At 49.3% G+C, this 2,482-nt stretch overlaps 1 protein-coding gene across 1 annotated transcript; it reads right to left on the reverse strand.

Annotated features, from left to right (window-relative positions):
• Positions 1 to 355: 355 nt before the first annotated feature.
• FIESC28_08282 (uncharacterized protein) lies at positions 356 to 2,259 on the reverse strand (the record flags this gene model as incomplete). Its single annotated transcript, XM_031162420.1, has 3 exons — positions 356 to 1,094; positions 1,168 to 1,581; positions 1,631 to 2,259. 3 exons carry the CDS (start codon positions 2,257 to 2,259, stop codon positions 356 to 358), a joined length of 1,782 nt encoding a protein of 593 aa, XP_031013521.1.
• Positions 2,260 to 2,482: the final 223 nt, after the last annotated feature.

The following is a 2,482-nucleotide window of genomic DNA, read 5'->3' on the forward strand; positions in this document are numbered from 1 at the left end:
CCCGCATCGGGCTGTTCCTATAGATTCCCATGGGATTGAGTAATCGTTTCTTTTTGACAATTTCTGTTCTTTCTGTTCTTTTTGATTCAAGAATGAGTGGTATGATGTGCTCTAAGACAAGAAAGTCATAGATAATCTCTTTTAGCATAAGAGTCAAAATGGAAGCTCCTCTGAGCTGTACCTGCTTGAATTGTTGACACTTGGGTTCTACTCGACTTACACGGGGCAGGTGCAAAGCAGACCAAGCACACAAACACGTAAGCGGCATTCATCGTGCTGTTTCAAACCACAAGCTTATCATTATTCATGTAGCCATTTCCAAGCGAGTTGCTATATCCAATACCTTTTAATCCCTTCAACTGCTTCCTGTTTTCTCCAAAACACCCCCGTCTCCTTTCGCTTCTTCCGCCTCCCGCTTCTGCTTTTTCTCCAAATTCTTCTGGTACTTGGCCCTCTTCGCATCAAGTCTATCCTGCTCTTCCCTAAGCGCTCTAACAGTAGGGCTCTTCGCTCTGATTTTCGCTCCGTATCGCCAGAACACGAACGGGATTGGAATCATTGCCACCTCGAGAAGCCCCAAAAACGTACCAGCCCACTGCGGAGTCATGGCCTCATACATCTTGGGACCAGCTAGAGGCAAGACACCTCCGGCAATACTTCGAAGGACGGCATTACCGGCAAGTGCACTGGCAGCATAGATGGAGTATGTGCCAGCCAGGTAATTTGACCCATATATGAAGGAGATGGTGTTTCCAGCACCAAAAGGAATGCCGAAAGCAATTGGGATGGCCCAATGGATTGATGCTGGAAGACACGTCCATGAGAAGACGAGCTGACCCACAGGCGTCAGAATTGCGCCAATGGCCATGACCAAAGCTGTTGCCTCAGGCGGAGGTTTGCCAGTTACAGGATCGCGAGGTTGAGAGTTGATAACACGTCGGAAGAGAGGTTCAGCGAAGATAGCAATCATCGTGCCCACACCGATGCCAACAAAAGCCAGGCCAGACATGCCTGCATCCCAGCCACGATGATGAGAGAAAACAATCGGGTAAGCCACAAAGCAGAGGTAAAGAATAGCATAAATCAGCGAAATCCTGGATACTGGTCAGTAAATGTCTCTTCAATGGGGGGAGAGCTCATGGAAATGGAGAACTCAACAAAACTTACCAAATATCCATAAACCACAAGATGGGTTCAGTTGCCAACAGAGTGAAAGGACGACTCATGTTGACCTTGATGAGATGCCAAGTTGACAGCTTCTGGTCATACTGACACCAATACCGCGGATCGTCGTTATCCTTCCGGAGTCGCGCAGCCTTTTGCTTCAGGATGGCTGGATGGTATGTCTCTTTGACTGTGAGCATCATAAGGACACCAGCGCCACCGAGTATCAAAGGAATCCAGGCATCCCATCGCCAACCCATGTATTGGAATACAAAGCCTCCAATTATGGGCCCAGTAGAAGGTCCGTTCAGAGGTGCGATTGACCACATGGACATGGCAGCAGCAAGACGATCTGGATCTGTGATATCAACGATAGTGCCGGGGCTGTTTGAGATCATGGCGGCACCAAACACAGCACTGTATCTTTGTCAGTATATCGGAATTGACACATAGCATAAACACTTACCCAAAGAACCGCACGACAATGATTTCCGTTACCGAAGTCGCCAAGGCGCAAGGCAAGATCAAAAGGGCCCAAACGGTTAGACAGAGGATGTATACTTTCTGCCGACCATACAATTCGCTCAGGGGCGCCACGATGAGACTTCCGACAGCGAGACCAAGCAAGTATGTCGTCAGACCCAATGTTGTCACTGTAGATGTAACCCCAAATTCTTCCGCCAGACCAGAAACTGATGCCGTATAGCATGTACTGTACAGAACGACCACCCAGGTGGAATATGAGACACAAACAATGATCCAGGAGCGGTACGCTTTCGACCAGTTCCGGGGATTATCAGGATCACCATCTTGGAAGAACACCTCAAAGTCGGCAGGCCGAGATGCGTTGCTCGTTACGCTTGTGCCAGTTCTTGTGTAAGTGATAGGCTCGCGTGCCTCGCGTTCCGCCTCAGTCTCAACATCTGGGGTGAGAGCATGTTCCAATGGTTCAAAGACGTCAGGGTCGCGCGGACGGCTGCGGCGCGTTTCAACAGTTCTGATAGGCTCCAATACTGGCGACGACGCTGTCGAAGATGCTGCGGAAGACGACTCAGCGCCATTGACTGGCGAAGCCTTTTCAAGATCACCTGCCATGACCATTTGCGCGCTCCTATCGCAAGCTTGGAGGTTGTGGGATTGTAAGTTGCAATGTCAGATTTCTTCACAATAGGCTGTCGTCATGCCGGCTCAAAAAGGGTTCCCTTGATTATAAATGACAATGAATGAACAACGGTTCTACCTAAGGGTACAGGGGGCAATGGCAAGATATGGGCCTTTTTCACAAAACTGACAACACTGAAGACCGGAAAACGGCACG

Source organism: Fusarium coffeatum, assembly GCF_003316985.1.
Source record: "Fusarium coffeatum strain FIESC_28 chromosome Unknown BRIP53273_contig_193, whole genome shotgun sequence".
Classification (NCBI taxonomy): domain Eukaryota; kingdom Fungi; phylum Ascomycota; class Sordariomycetes; order Hypocreales; family Nectriaceae; genus Fusarium; species Fusarium coffeatum.